The 19,229-nt window shown below is 42.9% G+C and overlaps 1 protein-coding gene across 1 annotated transcript; it reads left to right on the top strand.

Annotated features, from left to right (window-relative positions):
- The first annotated feature begins 3,630 nt into the window (after nucleotides 1-3,630).
- Nucleotides 3,631-16,359, top strand: RNASEH1 (ribonuclease H1). The gene is made up of 8 exons (XM_078614113.1): nucleotides 3,631-3,831; nucleotides 5,930-6,002; nucleotides 8,147-8,208; nucleotides 9,286-9,382; nucleotides 9,484-9,538; nucleotides 11,716-11,800; nucleotides 12,566-12,690; nucleotides 14,297-16,359. Exons 2-8 carry the CDS (start codon nucleotides 5,941-5,943, stop codon nucleotides 14,375-14,377), a joined length of 567 nt encoding a protein of 188 aa, XP_078470239.1. The 5' UTR covers nucleotides 3,631-3,831; nucleotides 5,930-5,940; the 3' UTR covers nucleotides 14,378-16,359.
- The last annotated feature ends 2,870 nt before the right edge of the window (nucleotides 16,360-19,229 follow it).

A 19,229-nucleotide genomic window follows, 5' to 3' on the forward strand; every position in this document is an offset into this window, starting at 1 on the left:
AACGCCTTGAGTTTTTTTTTATTATCCATGAGTGGATTTATAAGCGATGAGTTAATTCAATTTGGTTATCCAGATTAAAATATCGCTGAGACTTAAGACTTTTTTCAGGAGGGTCAAGCATTCGAATAATTTTCTTATCTCTTGTCTGAGAGTATTGCATATATATGTGACGTTACAGCTCTGTATTGCAGGTTGGTAAGGCTTATGTAACAGCAAACAACAGTTTAACATACGTTATATAACCCAAACGTAGGATAGGACTCGAGGGATGTTCAGTACATTACAGTACTTGGCTTAAACAACCACAATGCTGTGCTATGCTCAAGAACAAATCATATTTGTCAACAACATTGTCCTGAAGATTAATAAAGACGTTTCAGGCAATGTCCCTTCATAGCATACACCTCAAGTACAGTATCTGCAAAACGCGGAAGCTCTGGAGCTTTTTTTATTATTATTATAAATAGTCGCCGAGCACAAGCCAAAATCGCCAAGCGGCCTGCAACAAACATGCCTATTATATTCTAGATTTGAAGCTTTCGTGACTGCAAGGATTAATATTCTTAGGTTTTTTCGGTTAAGTCACGTAGGTAAAAAAATTTAATTAATATTTATTTTACTTTTATTAATTTTAATTTTTTACCTACGTGACTTTACCGAAAAAAACCTAAGAATATGCCTATTACATCTTGATTTGACGTTTTATTACAATTTTAGGTGCGAAAAGTGCAGGTACAGCCCTGCAATTACTTGCTCATGCCACTGCTGACAAGGCCTACTCAATGATGTTTTGGCCTACTCTTCCACGTTGAAGTTGTCATGCAGTTACCATATTCTCTGCATTATACTGGTAGGAATCTCCTGGTTACACCAGCCCACAGGGGATTATTGTGTCCGTCCGTCGTGCAGGGATGGGCTGGGTGGGGAGCGAGGGGAGGGGTTGGGTGGGGAGGGGTGGGGAGGGGCTGGGTGGGGAGGAGTGGGGAGGGTGGGGAGGGGCTGGGTGGGGAGGCTGGGGCTGGGTGGGGGGAGGGGTGGGGCTGGGTGGGGAGGGGTTGGGTGGAGCTGGGTGGGAGGGGTGGGGCTGGGTGGGGAGGGGCTGGTCACCCCGTGGTGCCATTATAAAACTCAACGTTTAACCTACTCACGCCGGCTTGTGCACGCCCTCACAGTCGGCCATATTTGCGGAATACACCACGCCGCCGTTGACCCTGGCCATTGACCGAGCAACCCAACGTTCTTACGAGCTCCCTCCGCAGGAATGTGTTAACATGCACCCCAACCTTGTGCCTAGTAAGATCTTGACTTAAAGCGTTCGTGACTGCAGGAATTCATATTCTTTGGGTCTTTCGGTAAAGTCACGTAGGTAGGTTCAAATTAATAAAGACAATTACGACGTTTCGAACATAACACGAGCGATCGTCAGCAGGAGAAAGATGACGATCGCTTGTGTTGTGATAGAAACGTCGTAGTTTTTTTAATTATGAATTTTAACCTATATTCGTGACTTTACTGAAAGACCCAAATAATACTTGCGTCTCGTATTCGTGTAGTTATACAAATATACTCACACAGCTACCAGACTATAAGATACACCCCAAACATTGTCTTTAAAATACAGTGGGGGGAATGTGTACCTCATGCAAAGCATATGGCAATGCGCTTCTTGAATTGTGAAAAGTTCTAAGAGCTTGGTGGAGAGAGAGATGATTGGAGTAAATTCCAAAGTTGATATGTCTACCAGTGTTTCTTTTGCTACATTGGCTTACAGGTGCCATGTGAACGAGGGATGTTTTTAAATGTCTACGCATCTCTGCACCGCATTCTTGCTGTGCGAGAATGCGAGCGATGCCACATGCGGTTGCTGCTGATGCTGCACGGCAGCGAATCCTCAAATAAAAACACTGCGCCCAGAGAGAGCCGCTGGGCAGGGAAGGTGTCACACGCTCTCGTTATGAAATGCGATCGTAAATCACGAGGTCACAGTTTTAGGGGCCACCTCGCGTGACCTTTACTTTGTAGATGACAGACATCGGACGGCTGAGATACAATTTGATTTCATTGTCTCTTTTTTTTCGCAGTTCACTGGAATAGCTTACAAACGAAATAAATAATGACAATTTAATACGTAGAATAGCGTAAAATGCCAGTATAATTGTATAACATTCATATGATGTATACTGTAATGTAACAAACGTGCTAAAAGTACGGTCACACATTTTCCCCCAATGGTACCTAACTTTCTTTAAACCGAATTTGACAATCAATGGCACCGTCCAGATTTCCCGAACACAATAGATGAACGCTTTCAATGAGTGCGTACGATCTGCTACAACGTGGATTGGACACGTGGACACTGAAGAGGATGGAACAAAAGCTGAACACTTTCACAAAGAAACGTAGGAGAGATGAACACTTGGCGTCACACTGAGAGACATCAATCGGAAACGACAAATGCTATTTAGAGATGTAGTGTTGATTTTTGAGAAAGATTTTTCGATTTAAAGCTTTCGTGACTGCAGGGATTCATCTTCTTGGTTCTTTCGGTAAAGTCACGTAGAAGGGAAATAATAAAATAGCAAAAATACAACATAATAAAATTCTCACGACGTTTCGGCCACAATGCAAGCAGCCGTCCTCAGGTGAAGAACAGGACGGCTGCTTGCGTTGTGGCCGAAACGTCGTGAGAATTGTATTATTTTATTATGTTTTATTTTTATTATTTTGAGAAAGAGTTAAGCGCTCTACAAAATATCATAGTCGAGAATGGCGATGGAGAGAGTGGCAGCCAGGAAGCCACCTGGGAGCTTTGCACCTTTAAATCGAAAATGATTTTTGATAATTTAGAACTAATTTTGTGTTTAGTTTGTCGTCCTTCACCCACCACACCCCCGATTAGCACGGCTGGCTACGTACGGTGCGAAAGAAGTTCAACACACAGGGCAGAGAACATGCTAGAGGCCAACCACGGCGGGATATGAATAGCGAGATGAACTCTGTTCACGTGTAGGTACCATATGGACTGCATCACGAGAAACAGGGGTGGCAATCATTTGGGAGGCTTTCATCCAGCAGTGGATCGGTCATTGCTGATGTATGCGACCAAGGGGATGATGATGGTGGTGGTGGGGTGGGTGGCATTTAATGTTCGAGGGACATTTGGGAATCGTGATGGAATTTCACGAGGGATTGATTTAAGAGAATTGAACCGGGATTGAGGCTGCAACTCCGATTAGCACGGTTGTCTACGTACGGTGCGAAAGAAGTTCAACATACTGTACGTGAAATTGACAAGGTGAGGAATTTGAGAAAAGAAGATGAAATTTCTTATTTGTCAGAGAGAGAGTGGAGAGACACCTTTGGGATGAGACGAGGAAATTTGATACCGTGTCCAACCCATAAGGTTTAACTGTATTCCTGTAAATGGAAATTGAGTTTTCAGGTCCACACGGAGTACAGCCTTTTCAAAACGGGCAACAAAATGTTTTTGTCTATTTTGTATTATTATTCTCGCTTGTGCCGGGACATTGTAGGATGAATGTTGAGATGTTTAAGGGCACCACGGTGTGACCAATAGGGTCTGAATTGAGTTGAGGAGGTGGAGGAGGAGGGCGTTGCCTGTGTGGTGATGGGCGGGCTCTGCTGATGATGGAAGTCGTCGCCCTCTATAAAAGTCCCGACCCAGTCACGCCGAAGTTTATCTGCAGTCAGAGTGAAGTTAAGAAGGTGTAGTAGCTGCTAACTTTAGTCTTCTAACAAGCTAACGTTAGTGATTATTATAAGCGCACTTCGATTGATTTATTTGCCGTCGTCTCGACTTTCATTTAGCAGGTAAGGTGTGAGCGTGATTTAGTCGGTGAATTTAGACGACTCAACTTCAACGTGGCCATCTTGGTTTTTGATTATGGTGCTACTCGTTCAGTCGTTAATGGCGATACACTTTGCTCGTCCACCAGCGAGAATTACTCCGCGATACAATCCTCTCTCGCAGAGGATGCCAGGGGAACACTTTTTGTATCTTCGTGCGGGAAAACAACGCTGTCGTACTATGCTGGTTAGGTGTGGAACGCGTTTTGAGAGAATGTGGAGCGATGCAATGGGGGGCCTCATCGAGGGATAGATGAAGGTTTGAGGGAGGCCTTCATTCAGCAGTCGATCGATCAGCGCTGTTGAGGACCAATTGCATTTGAGCGCGAACGTAAATAAGACGTTGACATCTTAGGTAACTTAGTCGGTTGTTTTAGTCGTAGTTATAATTTTAGCAGTCGATGTCTCGAATGTGTAATTGTTTATTTGGCAATTGTTGGGATCGTGCGGGTTGGCGGTGTTCGGACATTTGGCGGGACAATTACGAATTCCCGCTCTGTCCATTAATATTGTTAATTCAATATCCAATATTAATTTAAGATTATAAAGCACGTTTATCGGTTCGATCCCTTCTGCTGTAAGTTGGACGTCAATTTAATCCAGTTTTGCAAAAAATTGGGCCATCTTTCGATTTAAAGCTTTCGTGACTGCAGGGATTCATCTTCTTGGTTCTTTCGGTAAAGTCACGTAGAAGGGAAGTAATACAATAATAAAAATAAAAGATAATAATATAATATTATTTTATCATGTTTTATTTAATAAAATAATAAAAAAAAATTACATAATAAAATATCTTACTTTATTATTTTTATTATTTTATTACTTCCCTTCTACGTGACTTTACCGAAAGAACCAAGAAAATTGGTCCATCGTTTAATCGGCCATGGTGGATCCACTGCTGGATGAAGGCCTCCCGCGATGCCAATGGCGAGGTTGGTTGGTCGTGCGTTACGGTGCGAAAGAAGTTCAACACACACAGGGCAGAGAAGACACGAGAGGCCACACACGGCCGGGGTATCAATAGCGTAATGAACTCTGGACTGCGTCACGAGAAACAGGGGTGGCTTTCATCCAGCAGTGGATCGGTCATTGCTGATGTATGCGACCAGGGGGATGATGATGATGATGGTGGGGTGGGTGGCATTTGATTTTCGGGGGATATTTGGGAATCGTGATGGAATTTCACGAGGGCTGAATTTTATAAAAGGCAGTGTATCCAGGATTGAGACGGCACCTCCGATTATCACGGTTGGCTACGTACGGTGCGAAAGAAGTTCAACACACAGGGCAGAGAACACACGAGAGGCCAAACACGGCGGGATATGAATAGCAAGATGAACTCTGTTCACGTGTAGGCGCCAGATGGGACTGCGTCACGAGAAACGGGGGTGGCAATCATTGGGATGGCTTTCATCCAGCAGTGGATCGGTCATTGCTGATGTATGCGACCAAGGGGATGATGATGATGATGGTGGTGGTGTAGGTGGCATTTAATGTTCGGGGGATATTTGGGAATCGTGATGGAATTTCACGAGGGATTGAGTTAAGAGAATGTAACCGGGATTGAGACGGCACCTCTGATTAGCCCGGTTGTCTACGTACGGTGCGAAAGAAGTTCAACATACGGTACAGACACCGTAAACTCCCTGATGGTGTACTTTTAGGTTTTTTCGGTAAAGTCACGTAGGTAAAAAATAAAATTAAAAGTTAATAAAAGTAATAATGGAATCCTAGATTTGAAGCTTTCGTGACTGCAAGGATTCATATTCTTAGGTTTTTTCGGTAAAGTCACGTAGGTAAAAAATTAATAAAAATAAAATAAAAATCACGACGTTTCGGAGGCAACAGAAGACGGAAGCTTGTGTTGCCTCCGAAACGTCGTGATTTTTATTTAATTTTACTTTTATTAATTTTTTACCTACGTGACTTTACCGAAAAAACCTAAGAATAATAATGGAATCCCTGATGGTGCATTGTCTTTGTGCTGTTCGCCTTTTGCCGTGCGATGGTCTAACGCCGTGACAACTGGTGCGGTGTTCTTGTTGTTGTTACTCGCGCCCAGCTGCAACACAAATGGCGTGGAATTCTCGCAGCTCTTACGGCGGGCAGAGGGGGGGGGACCCCTACGACTCGCGGTGAGCTTCCGTGCGCCCCCCCCCCATGTCTCTGTGCACATCGCTTAGAGGGCATTGTTCTTATTCATCGCAAGGCCCCCGACAATACTTTAAAAACATTATTTTAATAATTGTTTTTTTACCCTGCTATCTGGCAACAAAACTGACACCTTTTTTACAAGGAGTCATGTTTGCATAGACCACAATATCTGCAGCCATAAGACTAGGACTGTATGTATGTTGCACCATGACTGTATGTTGCACCATGTGAGACTAGGCTCTAAGGAAAGCTGTCTCGGGTGTGGACCAATCAACTTCAAGGACAGTGCACATTATCAGAGTTATGTTTTTTGTTTGCATTATGACTGCAGGTATTGTGGTCTATGCAAACATGACTCCTTGTAAAAAAGGTGTCAGTTTTGTTGCCAGATAGAAGGGTAAAAAAAAGAATTATCATATTTTTTACTGGCAAATGAGGTTCCAATGGTGTAAACATTATTTTATTTTAGCAGGTAAGGCCCCACTGATTTATGTAGCTTTTTTTTTCTTTCAGAAACGACCTGGCTATTATTTGCCCGTCCGAGGATGATGGGTGTATGGCAGTAAATCTAAAACTTGCAAGCGACGTGATGTTCATTGCATCCATTCGTGTGCAATTTGTAATGCCGCGGTGACACAGACTTATTTAATTTAAAGATTTATAATCCATTGTTCGTCATGACGTCATTTTTACTTCTATTGTCTCAGCGTTATGGAGATCGCGTGACGTGAGGGTTCTGCCTGTGAAGTGAGGGTTGTGATTGTGAGGGTTGTGAGTTGAAGCTGAGGAGGTGGGGGAGGAGGCCCCTCGCCCCCCCTCCCATGTAGAGTGACGTCACCCGCTCATGATTAGTAATGAGGGGGGCTGGCCGTCGTGGAGTGACGTCACGCGCGGGACACACAGACATTCTTGGCTCACTAAAGTAGAGTATAGCACAAAACCGGAATACCCAGAAGAAAAAAAATCCACGCGACCACTGCGAGAGAAAACGCGCAAACTCCAAATATACAGCAGCAAGCGACAGTCGGTATCGAACCCACAACCTCGTGTATACCAGGCGAGGTGGTTAACATCTCGGAGCCACTGTGACGCCCCAAATATGCAAAGAACCCATCGTGCCGTCAAATCCAATGGTTTCCAATGCGGCGGCCACTTGCACGGACTGATGTCCTATCGGCGAAAGTGACAAAGGCAGTCGGCATGTTGATGGCGCTGTCACTGAAAACTACCGTCGCTGGGTTCACTGTCGAGCAGAGATGTAGTCAGTTCGTCTCGCACCGAGTTCCATTCCCGGCTCTACTCCCGCTGCCTGCCGCTATGTACTGTAATTATGTTGGTCTCTTTAACGCTGCAGCGTTGCAGTTGCCCCCCCCCTCCCCTATTGCCCCAGACCTGCTGATTTGGCAGCAACATTTAGCAATTACAGCGCCACAGAGTGGGCATGGAGGGCATTGCACCCATTCCCAGTGACTGGTGTACTCCGATCTCTTCCAACACAATCTGGCCAGTTATGTACACGTCCAGGCATGTTGTGTATTGGCGACCTGTGAAACTGATCACACCTATGATTGTGAATGGCATGTTGTACCCAACCATCCTTTGTCAAGGAAAGCATCGTCATTCAGGCAGTTGACCATTCACTGTCCCTATGCGAGCTTGCTATCAGTGCATTATGAAATTAAATTCAAGGAGCATTTTGCAACGACCCTACAGATTGACAGCACGGAATACTTTTTTTTTTGTATAATACAGACGGTCTCCGGTTTACGATGGTTCAGTTTACCACAATCCACGTTTACGAAGTTTATATAGGGCTGCTACAGATCAATTTATGGCTCGGAAACTTGATTTACAACTTCTCTTCCGACCTGACTGAACAGTCTGGTTTCTGATGTGGCTTGCCGTGGAACTTGTATTATTCTCAAGTGTTTTATGGATTTTTACGAATTAAAGCCACTTAAATATGGCTGATAAAAGAAAAAATACATCGACAAGTGATGTTTCTACTTGTCCATGGGGAAAATATGGTCCAATTTTACGACGACGCTGTTTCCAGGAATGCATTGTATCGTAAAAGCGAGGACCGCCTTTACTAACTTTGCATTGCTCTGTCTGAATTCAACAGTGGCTACCGCGACTCCTATGATTCTGGATCTGGATCGAGATACGAACACACGCAGCGTTCAGGTACGCGCTGGAAGTGGAAGGATGAGTTCCATTCCGAATGGCCCAGGCAACCCCAGGCGATGGTAGTGGTTGCAAGGGTAGAAGCCACAGCCAGTGATAGGCTGAGCTGCTCAACGTGTAAACAAACCCATCATTATTCTTGGTTCTTTCGGTAAAGTCACGTAGAAGGGAAATAATTAAATAATATTAATATAAAACAATAAACATTCTCACGACGTTTTGACTGCAACACAAGCAATCATGATGATGATTGCTTGTGTTATTTTATATTTATATTGTTTTATTATTTCCCTTCTACGTGACTTTACCGAAAGAACCAAAAAGATGAATCCCTGGAGTCACGAAAGCTTTAAATAAAAATTAAACCCATCGTGCAATAAAAGGTAAATATTGAATTTCAACAGTTTCGTCCTCTGTAAATTGGATGGTTGAGCAGATGTGTTTATATTTAGCTTCAAAATGGAACCATTTTGCCAGTATCAAAGTATGTATAGAAAGACCGAAAGAATGTGATATATATTTAGCTTGTTTGTGCTGAACCCACGTTTCTCTGTTCCGAGCTTGGCCATTAAGTGGTTCTCTCCTTTCAGCCCTCGCTGCCTTTCCACACTTCTATGCAAATACATTTTCGTCGACTTATGTTTTCTTGGTATGCAGCTGCATATAAAAGCTATCGTGAAATGTAAATATCTAATGAGAAAATCATGGTGTGGGGAGGATTGAACCGCGTGTTGTTTGGCATAATTTGTTCGGCATGATGTCTTGACTACACATGCTGGAAGCTTCAGGAAATTCAGGAACTGCATTCAGCTGAGAAATGGAAAGAGGAGCACGTGGGTCAGAGAATGACACAAATCAGAGACATCCTAATGACTGGTAAGGATAATAAATTAGCTTTGGCAGGAAACGTCAAGAACTGAAATCAGTCCTGAAGAAGCTCCCAGTAATTCGAGCGAAACATCAGACATCGTGCCATACAACACACGGTACAATCCAAAAACACTTCGATGGGCGACAGCACAACCACCAAACAATACGCAGTGTGGAAAAATGTAAATGTAGGTGTTGTTCCACTAGATGGCGTGCCAGTGTATACGGACGGTTGCTGCACGAGGAACGGCCAGCCAGGGGCCTCTGGAGGGGTAGGCGTGTACTGGGGTGAAGGCAACCCAATGTAAGTCTTCTTCCTTTCATAATGGCTTCTTCACTCGTGCAATCACTTTGTTTGCTAGGCCTGTGATGTGGTGATCCAATTTCGTTTTTTTTCACTTGCAGGAACGTAAGTGAAAGACTTAGAGGACGCCCGACCAACCAAAGGGCAGAAATAGAAGTGAGTAATGTCTGCTTTAATTGTTCTCCTTTACTGCTAAATAATTGTGCTTATCAGAGTGACTTTTGAGCACTGCCTTGCGAAAGGTTACAAGTCGAATTTGATCTGTATGCAGGGGGTATAGAAGTTTTTTGCCCGTGGCACACCATGGGGGAATTGAGTCAAGGATATAACTTGTGGAAAAAGGAAGAGAGAAGAAAAATAATAGGAATGTATAAATATTATGCAAAGTTACGGGTGGTTGATAATTGGTTTTTTACTCTTCTATCTGGCAACAAAACTGACACCTTTTTACAAGGAGTCATGTTTGCATCGACCACAATACCTGCAGTCATAATGCAAACAAAAGACATAACTCTGATAATGCACTTTTGGCATCATCTGGTCCAACCCATGTGAGACTAGGCTCTAAGGAAAGCTGTCTCGGGTGTGGACCAATCAACTTCAAGGACAGTGCATACATTATCAGAGTTATGTCTTTTGTTTGTATTATGACTGCAGGTATTGTGGTCGATGCAAACATGACTCCTTGTAAAAAGGTGTCAGTTTTGTTGCCAGATAGAAGGGTAAAGAACCAATTATCATATTTTTACTGGCAAATGAGGTTCCCATTACGGGTGGTTGGTTGGTTATGAAAGTTGTGCAAAACGTCAGACAGAGGGAGATGACTAGCAAACAGAAGGGATGCTGGCACCAAAGTCTCCAAGACGGACAAGAAGTGGGTATGCTTCTAGATTTGAAGCTTTCGTGACTGCAAGGATTCATATTCTTAGGTTTTTTCCGGTAAAGTCACGTAGGTAAAAAATTAAAATTACCGGAAAAAACCGAAGAATATGAATCTTTGCAGTCACGAAAAAAAATCACGACGTTTCGGAGGCAACACACACTTGTGACCTGTGTGGCCACTATCACTGATTGAAAAAATTAATATAAGTAAAAAAAAGTTTTTTATTTTTATTAATTTTTTCACTCACAAGTGTGTGTTGCCTCTGAAACGTCGTGATTTTTATTTTATTTTACTTTTATTAACTTTAATTTTTTTACCTACGTGACTTTACCGAAAAAACGTAAGAATAAGAGAGGGTACGCCTCAAGATAAGCAGCAGCAGAAAGCAAGGGGCACTGGGGAAGAGGCGGCGAAGGAATTACAAGGTCAAGGTTTTGGGGATGAGGGGAGTGGAGCAAGAACAATTGAGCTGCATTGAGCAGCGTCTTGTTTTCACAGGGGGTGCAGAGAGTGGAGGGATTCAGTGACAGTGGCCACACAGGTCATGTGATTTACGGGAACCTTGAGCTGATTTAGAGATGTGTATGTATGCATTCTGGTTCCAACAATATAACATTTTCCAGATATGCAAATTGTCTGGATTTGATTATCGTGATGTTACTTTTCTATAACTTTGTGATTGTATATCACAATTATTACTAAATTGTGTTTTTCTGTATTTCCAGTACACTTAAAGCTTGATTAATAATGTTTGCATTTTATTGAAAGCTTGCATTCGTTGGAAGGTGGGTCAGTGCGAACGATTAAATTACATTTCGGATTAAAGCTTTCGTGACTGCAGGGATTCATATTCTTGGTTCTTTCGGTAAAGTCACATAGAAGCGAAATAATAAAATAACAAATACAACATAATAAAATTCTCAGGACGTTTTGGCCACAACGCAAGCAGCCGTCCTCCGACAGCTCTGTTCTTCACCTGAGGACGGCTGCTTGCGTTGTGGCCGAAACGTCGTGAGAATTTTATAATGTTTTATTTTTATTATTTCGTTGGGTGCTAGTGCCGCGGCGCGGGAAGTGGTTTGTGTTGAGGTGAAATAAAAACATAAGTTGTGTATACACACAAGAAATGGAGAACCACTCGGCATCCTTTCGTACAATAACAAGGACGGATATCATGTAGAATTAGTTAAACAAAGAGGGGGGGAGGGAATGATCATTTCTAACCCAGGAACGCGACCCTATTTTTCCCATGAAGGTCTATTTGTTGAACGCGGTTTTGCCCAACACTGCATTTCCCAAAACTTAACTCCTGCGTTCGGCGAGGTCTGCCTGTGGTTAATATCACGAGAAATCATTGCAGAGTGAGATTAATTTTTTTGTCGTGAAAACGAAATCGCGGCAACTTGGGTTGCAATGCTCGTCATCACGCATGTCTGGTTGCTGTTTGTAGGCTGCTTCTCGCGCTCTGGAGCAAGCGCGGGAAATGAACCTGGACAAGCTGACTATCCACACGGACAGCAAATTCGCTATCGATGGTAAGAACAGTTGAATCTTCCTGAAGAGTTTGGTGTGTTGCTAGAGATTTATATCCGGCTTGTTCACTTACAGTTAGTATGCATGTGCACAATTGAATAGGACATTTTTTCTTTAGTGCTCCAATGTGTTTTCAGGTTGCCCCACGTGTTGTTCAGCATGATGTCACATATTTTTTACTACAACCCTTGGAAGCTTCAGGAATTGACTTGAGCAGCTTTTGGTTCCTGAAAAAGCTTCCAACATAGATGTTAAAGGCAGACATGCTAAACAACACGCGGTCCAGCCGGAAGACACGTTGGAGATACATGCAGCCGTGAAAATCTACACGGTAGTATGTTTTTGCATTATTGCTGGATGGTTCTGGTCGATGAAGAGAGGTTGTGGTGGTGGTGCTGCGTGTTGGCACATTGCGTTATGAACAAGGCGAGTTGAGTTTGAATCCCACCTGTGTCATATCCGTGGCAAGCGATATTTTAACCAGCCCTGCTTACACCAATCCGCACACGCTGAAGTATGGTCAAACAACTCCCATAACGTGATTTTAGCGCTGCTTCCATCTAGCAATGAATTGACAAAGGGCTGTAAATGAAATAAGTGACCAATATGATTCGCGATGCATTTTTGTGTTTGATTGTGAAGGTATTTCCAGTGTGTGGTGGCGGCGGAAGGTACATCTTTAACATTATACCTGCATGATCTAACAAATATTTATTTAGATTTGGGGTTAATATCTTCTATGTTGGGTGTATTTTCCTGTGTTATAGGTGCCACCAAGTGGGTGAATACCTGGAAGCAAAATGGATGGAAGACTGTCACAGGAGAACCGGTGAAAAACAAAGCTGAATTTCAGAAACTGGATCGACTGAGCCAGGGAATCGATGTCACTTGGGTAAGGCCTGTTGGGCTTGCCTGCTGAATCAACAGAAATATCGTTTAGATATCAATCTGATAAGTGGGCCTGTTTGTGCAGTGGTAGTGCAAGCAACTTGCAATCGGAAGGTCCTGGTTGGGAGTTGGCTGAGCCCATCATCCCTCCTGGTATCGATAAAATTAGTACCAGTGTGTGGGAGTGACAAGGTGCGTTCTATCAATAGCCTCACTCTTGCGATTGGAATGTGGAATTCCACAATTAGATTGAGGCTGTAAACGAGATGAGCTTTGCCTCGATGCTCTGAGCAAGAAATCACTTTGACTGTCTAATATGAATGAGTTCATTAACAAGGGTATAATTTAAGTAAACGTGACCCCACTCTCGGCACACGCCTGTAATCCAGCACTGGAGGCGAGGGTTGGTAGATTACACAAATTCTAGATTTGAAGTTTTCGTGACTGCAAGGATTCCTACTCTTTGGTTGTTTCGGTAAAGTCACGTAGGTACAAAATTAAAATAAATTAAATCACGACGTTTCGGGCGCAACACAAGCGTCCTTCAGGTGGGGACAACTTAGCGAAAGCACAAACTGCTTAAGTGTGTCGATCACACAAATGTTGTGAAATTCCCTTCCTGTGGGAGTCGAGGTCCTCCCCTCTACCTTGGCTTGCCAGGAGAAATCGGCAATACAAAAATATGAACGCCACCTGTTATGTCTGTATGGACGAGTGTTTCCCTCCAATACGTGTGGATTATTTCCTGGTGCTCTTTTCTCCCGCATGTAAAACATCTATTGGCCGATAATGCTGGTCAACAAAAAAAACATTTTTTTCTGGCCTGGACTTTTGCAGCTGTTTTAGACTAATTTCAGGGTGCTGATTCCAAATCTGATCTCAGATTTGCTCTATCACATCTCATTTTAATGCAATCGGCATACCCCATTTTCATTGATTTTACCCGAAATTAACTCTGTCACTTATGATTGCAAGTTGTTGCGAGTCAGTGACTGCTTTAGTGTTAAAATATGGTGCTGTATTTTTATAATAGTGTGTTTTATAATATAATTTTATGTAGATATCCACATTTATTGAATATTTTTCTTCTGCAGTTTTTATTGAAAATGCAATATTTGATATCTCAAAAACCTGATGTGATGAGACAAAAACTGATGCCAGATTTGGAATCGGCACCCCAAAATTACCTTGTGCCAGAAAAAGTATGTTGACCAGTGTAATTCCTTAATATACACAGGACCACAGAGCTTTGATCATAATTATTGGCACCGGCTCGAAGCGTGGCTGCCTTCCTGCTTGCCCCCTTGCTTCCTCTTTGCCCCCTCGAAGTCCCCCTCTCTCTTCAGGAGTGCGCGAATACGGTGTGCGTTACAAGTTGAAATGATTAACTGTCACCCGATGGCACCTTCGCGTGAAGCACGGCAATCGTGACGTGGAAGTAACTGCATTTACCATCGAATTTTTTGAAAAATCCAAAGGAATTCGGATTTTCCAAAATGTTTTCTTTAGATTAGATATTTTTTGATTTTTAACATTCATTTGAAAGTGGGGAACACGTCACTATTTCCCGATGATGATGATGAATGTGTGTGTCCTGTTATGTCTTTCAGAAGCACGTTCCGGGTCACAGTGGCCACAAAGGTAATGAGGCTGCGGATCGACTGGCCCGGGAAGGATCCAGAAGGAAGTGACTTCATGTGCAGATGGGGCGGCATTGCAGCAACGAGTGGTGTTCATTTGTCTTGTCCCTTGGTCTACTGGTATATACACCATCGTGTGCTGAGGTGTTCTTTGATGTTTCAATATTGGCTGCAGTCCATACGCAAAACAAGTATTGTAAAATAATATAGCTTGAGCGAACAGCTTTGGTTTTTTTCGGTTGTTTGGCATGTTCGGTAGAATGCCAGTTCCTGATAAAGCTCTTGGTACTTGGAACGAAACGTCGGGCAACACCAAATGCGGCGCAACTAGCTACTTGTAATATTTTGACGAAGCTTTAAATTGTAATTGAAAACTACACAAATGGCCGTTGCTTGCAAGTGGAAATTTTTGGGATATGAAGGCATGTACAAGCCGCTGTGGTTTTCGTGGGCTCTTCACATTTCGTAATTTCAGAAATTTACGTGGAATTGTTACGAAACTGAAATATAGCTCGTGTTGGTCATTATACACGTTATCTTTGGTGGTCATGATGGTCAAAAAAAAGTTAAATTTACGATACTGACAAAAAAACAAGTTTATCAAAAAAAATTTGCTTAGCTGTGGTTTGTGTTGCTGTTTTAATAAGTGTCGTCAATGGGTGTGTGGGGGGGACCCCTAAAATGTTTAAAAGTGCAAATTGAAAATTGCACTTTCAAAACTAAAATATGGAGCAGTGCAACGCAACCCTCGACATGTTCGCGGCTCTCCATTCACCAGGAAGTCCAGTTTAGTACTGTTCATCGACTACTGTTTCATTCGATTGTTTGTGCCAAAATTTGCTTCTAGTTTTAGGTATTTTTACTGTGTTTATGTTTGCATATAGCATTACAACCTGTCAGAAAAGTTTGACTTTCTGCTCAAATGAGCATTAAGGCAAGTGCTCGTGTATGTTTAAAGCCCTGAGCCAATGGTTGAGAATGCCACCAAGTTCTGAATGGAAAGGGTGAGTATCCATAAGACAACCACCGTTGACTTCCCAAAAAAGTGGTACTTTCTTTATTGGACCCAGAGGGATAATTGGCCAAGTTAATCCCCAACCAACTAGGATTTTAACTCGATAGTTCTTAAGATTGTGAGCCACTGCCTCTTGCCACTGATCTATCTGGCCAATTTCGAGCTATAAATGGGTGAAATATCTTCATGGAAATAACAGGGTTTTAAGAAAATGAATGTAACCTCATGAACTCCACCCAGGAGTTATCCAGATTCATTGAAGACACTTAAAAGACAACGCTTATGAGTCGATGCGATTTTGCTCTTAAATCACTTGTGTTTCTTTGCACGTTTTGGTTTGGAATTGCTAATTTTGAATGTTTGCTGTTGGAGTTAATGCATGGCCTCGGTAAGCCACTGCCTCTGCTTATATAATAATTCCGTGATAACATGTTTATGCATAAAGTTATTGGCATTTATGTCCAAATGCATGTCAAGATGCAGGCATACTGTTAATGTTCAACATGATGTGGGTTTCAATTGGCGGAAAAATAATTTGACCTTTTAAAAAAAATGATTGCTCTTTTAAAATAAGTTGAAGTAATGTACCATTTTCTAGAATTTGTCTCTATAATTGCCATTATCGGTGTCATGTACTGTGATCAATGTGCAGCTTTTACAGTGTTCCACATTATCACTAATTTGGCTATAATCCGAGTTTATATTTAAATAAATGACACTTCAGAAAAAATATACATTTCAGAAACCCAATGATGATCGTACTTGATTGCGTTTGTTAAAATTTGCAGTGCATGAGCAACTTGCTTTCATGCTTTTGCGTCTACCAATGTTTAGATTTATATGGATGCTGCGATTTTACATGGCCTTGTTAATGTTAAGGCCAGTTATTACAAAACATTTTATGTTTATGCATCGGCAGGAATACATTGTTGACCTTCACTGGGGGGGTAACTCAATTTTATGGTAGGAGAGTTAACTTCTTTGCTGTTTCAAATAAATGTTGCATTTAAAACTGTCATTGTTTTGTCTTAATGTTACTAATTGATTTGAAATAACTAAAGCTTTTCAGTCACCAGGTCTGTTCAATCTTGTAATTTGCCATTATTTACTGCTACGTTGAAGGCCCCCGCGACAAGCCGTGATTTATTACATCGCAGTATCGTGAGAGTGGTGACGGCTTTGAGAGGCCTTCAACCATGAATTGATCTTTGTCGATGTCTTCATTGTGAAGTCTTGAGGCTTGCTCTGTCTAGAAATGGATGTGGTTTTTGTAGTTTTAATACTGATTTAAATGGATTCGGCCAATTAAAAGACAAAGCAACAGGAAAAATACAAAGGCAATCGTATGTAACGTTACGTATTCATCTTGGTTCTTTCGGTAAAGTCACGTAGAATGGAAATAATGCATTTTTATTATTTCATTATTTCCATTCTACGTTACTTAACCGAACGAACCAAGAAGATGAATCCCTGCAGTCACGAAAGCTTTAAATCGAAACATGACGTATTGTTTTGATTAATCATAACGCGTGCTTATTTGTCTACATGTGGAAATGCGTCTAGTTACACCAACTTAACTCCACTCTGAAAAGTCTGGTCTTTACAAGGTTTGCTAATGAAATAGGTTTGAGTAAATGCACAACCCTGAAATTGCTGGTGGGATGGGTCTCAAGAGAGTCCATCTCGAGGTGGAGTAATCTCACGGCCTGCTGAAAGACTGGCGAACAAGCACTCTTTGACTGCTGGCGGGCAGGTAGATGGGGGGGCATCTAAGAAACTTGCCCGTTTCATTTGCCATGCCGGAAGATTAACTCGAACCGACCAGCTCTGGATTGCAAGCTGTGGGAGCTAACCATGAACATCATGGCATCATTCCGCTGATATAATTACAGATGCAGATCTATAGCCAGCTCGAAGCAGAAAACCAATAAAAGCGAATGTCGTTTGCTTTGCGGCAAAGATAGGGTACAAGAGTGACCATGTCATTTTGGCGCTGTAATGATTGCCATTGTATGATCTGGTGGTGCTTTGCAGCAGATGTTTTAAACTGTAAACCAACTTTGAAACCCCATCCCCTTTCGAGGAAACAATGCTGGTAGGGAAAGCACTGCGAGTTGCATCTTCAGTGGGTCTGCCACCTGCTCTGGAAATGTGGTGCCTTGTTTATGGCACAAATATTTTGCCTTCTGCCATAGCTAGTTTCTAGCCCCAAGAAGACACGAGCTCTTACCATATGAAGTGCTTTGTTGAATAAGCTGCCGTAGCAAGTGGTGTGTGGAAATGCCATGTTTTTTTTAAGGCGACGCTGTCTCAAAAGTGGTTGGCTGATGTGACGTTTAATACTGGTAGAAACCTGGTTACACCAGCCCACGGGATTATTGTGTCCGTCCGTCGTGTAGGGAGGGGCTGGGTGGGGAGGGAGGGGCTGGGAGGGGATGGGTGGGGAGAGGCTGGGTGGGGAGGGGCTGGGTGGGGAGGGGCTGTTCACTCCGTGGTGTCCTTATAAAACTCAACGTTTTACCGACTCACGCCGGCTTGTGCCTGCCCTCCCAGTCGGCCATATTTGCGGAATACACCACGCCGCCGTTGACCCTGGCCATTGACCGAGCAACCCAACGTTCCTACCAGCTCCCTCCACAGGAATGTGTTTTATTGTTGGCCTTAGTCGGGGCCAAACTATCCCCACGGTGGAGAATGATGCTTTGTGCCCTTGGGACACAAAGCATCAGTGGAGAATGAAGACTATGCAGCACTGATGGTCCTAACAGCGATGAAGCTGGTCTATCTACAGTTGTCTTAAATAAATGCCTTTTACTATTGTGGCATCAAATTCCCTGTGGAGGGAATGTCTGTCCATCTGCAGTGACAAACACCACAACAAAAACAAAACAGGTGCGATGGCACAACCGCGTATGCGCGAACATTTTGTCGAGGCAGGTGCACGATAGGTCGCGTTTGCGGTTAAGTCACGTGTACTGTTTAGGAATAACAAAGGCAAATTCTTGCTGCAGAAATACACACTTTGGATAGAAGTGAGAAGAGCTCAATGAATGTGCAGGTAAAGCTGATATACATGTCAAGTGTTTATTTGGTGAATGGTATCATTAACTTAGTGGCAACAATTCCACGTGGGTCGAGATTGAAACATATAGCAGGCTGGAGTAATTTTGGACGTGCCCATGACGGGTAATATATCAACGTGTCTTAAAAATAACGTGTTGATAACTGCGTACCGCCGGTTGTATAACACTGGTCAACACATTTTTTTCTGGCATAAGGTATTCCAACGGGTTTTAATGTAATTTTGGGGTGCTGATTCCAAATCTGGCATCAGTTTTTGTCTATCACAGCAGGTTTTTGAGATATCAAATATTGCATTTTCAATAAAAGCTGCAGAAGAAAAATATAAAATAAATGTAGATATCTACCCGGAGTACCGTAAGGGGGCCCTGCGCTAGCTCGGCTCGGATGCGCCAGTGGAAAAAATGTGGGGGGGGGGGGGGTGAAGCATTGGAAACACGCTGACTCCTCGTAGTCGCTTTGTGTAGCGGGCGCGTCTGCTGCACCTGGGACGAGGGCGAGGGCTGTCATTGTTGTATTGTTTCTGTAAACGGACATCTGCTGGGCAAATAATAAAGTTACACAAACGCATTTCATAAATCAACCGCCTTGGGTTGTTTATTTACGGAACCGCACGACAGACTCGGCCGCTTCAAGTTCTGCTTTGGCTGGGAAGGAAGCTTTAGTGTCTCAAGTTGCGTGTTTGTGTTGCTTACCCTGGGGGAAGTTGTTCGCTGTTGTTGTTGTTGAGCTTACTTAAACTAAGGTCTTACTTTTAACAAAAAATAAGCCCAATGGTCTCATTGAACTATTGCTTTCATTGCAAAA

This window comes from Lampetra planeri, chromosome 2 (assembly GCF_965212315.1).
Source record: "Lampetra planeri chromosome 2, kcLamPlan1.2.h2, whole genome shotgun sequence".
Classification (NCBI taxonomy): domain Eukaryota; kingdom Metazoa; phylum Chordata; class Hyperoartia; order Petromyzontiformes; family Petromyzontidae; genus Lampetra; species Lampetra planeri.

Excerpts from the sequence above, each read along its gene's own strand:
- RNASEH1 (XM_078614113.1), top strand. The coding sequence starts at position 5,941 with ATGGCGTGGAATTCTCGCAGCTCTTACGGCGGGCAGAGGGGGGGGGAC. Across the intron at positions 8,209-9,285 it reads CGAACACACGCAGCGTTCAG|ATGGCGTGCCAGTGTATACG; the intron begins GTACGCGCTGGA and ends TTGTTCCACTAG. Across the intron at positions 12,691-14,296 it reads AGGGAATCGATGTCACTTGG|AAGCACGTTCCGGGTCACAG; the intron begins GTAAGGCCTGTT and ends TATGTCTTTCAG.